The 364-nt window shown below is 58.8% G+C and overlaps 1 protein-coding gene across 1 annotated transcript in view; it reads right to left on the bottom strand.

Annotated features, from left to right (window-relative positions):
- ETH_00033965 (uncharacterized protein) overlaps positions 1-364 on the bottom strand; it is a gene marked incomplete at both ends in the record, with an annotated part of 938 nt that overhangs the window by 384 nt on the left and 190 nt on the right. Inside the window, one exon of the mRNA XM_013374414.1 lies at positions 59-364. Within this exon, the coding sequence (XP_013229868.1) occupies positions 59-364 (306 nt within the window). The remainder of the gene's footprint in view (positions 1-58) is intronic.

Genomic DNA, 364 nt, shown 5'->3' with positions numbered 1-364 from the left:
CAGCAGCAAAACAGCACCACCAGCAGCAGCAGCAGCAGCAGCAGCAGCAGCAGCATACCGTCGAAGGCAATTTGACCCGTCAGAGCTTCCCAAAAGGCGACACCGAAGGACCAAACATCTGAAGCAGGATAAAAGCCGTCTCCCTTGAGCACTGCGCACAAAATAAAACAAACATGCTGCTGCTGCTGCTGCTGCTCCTGCTCCTGTTGCTGCTGCTCCTCCTCCTCCTGTGTGCGCTGAGCTGCTGCTACTGCTGCCCGTGTTGCTTCTGCTGCTGCTGCAGCCGCTGCTGCTACTGCTACTGCTGCTCCCGCTCGGTGCGCACTGCTGGCCCTGCTGCTGCTGCACTTTTTGCTGCTGCTGC

This window comes from Eimeria tenella, genomic scaffold (genome assembly GCF_000499545.2).
Source record: "Eimeria tenella Houghton genomic scaffold, Eth_scaff2008, whole genome shotgun sequence".
Classification (NCBI taxonomy): Eukaryota; Apicomplexa; class Conoidasida; order Eucoccidiorida; family Eimeriidae; genus Eimeria; species Eimeria tenella.
This window is presented reverse-complemented; position numbering and strand designations above follow the sequence as displayed.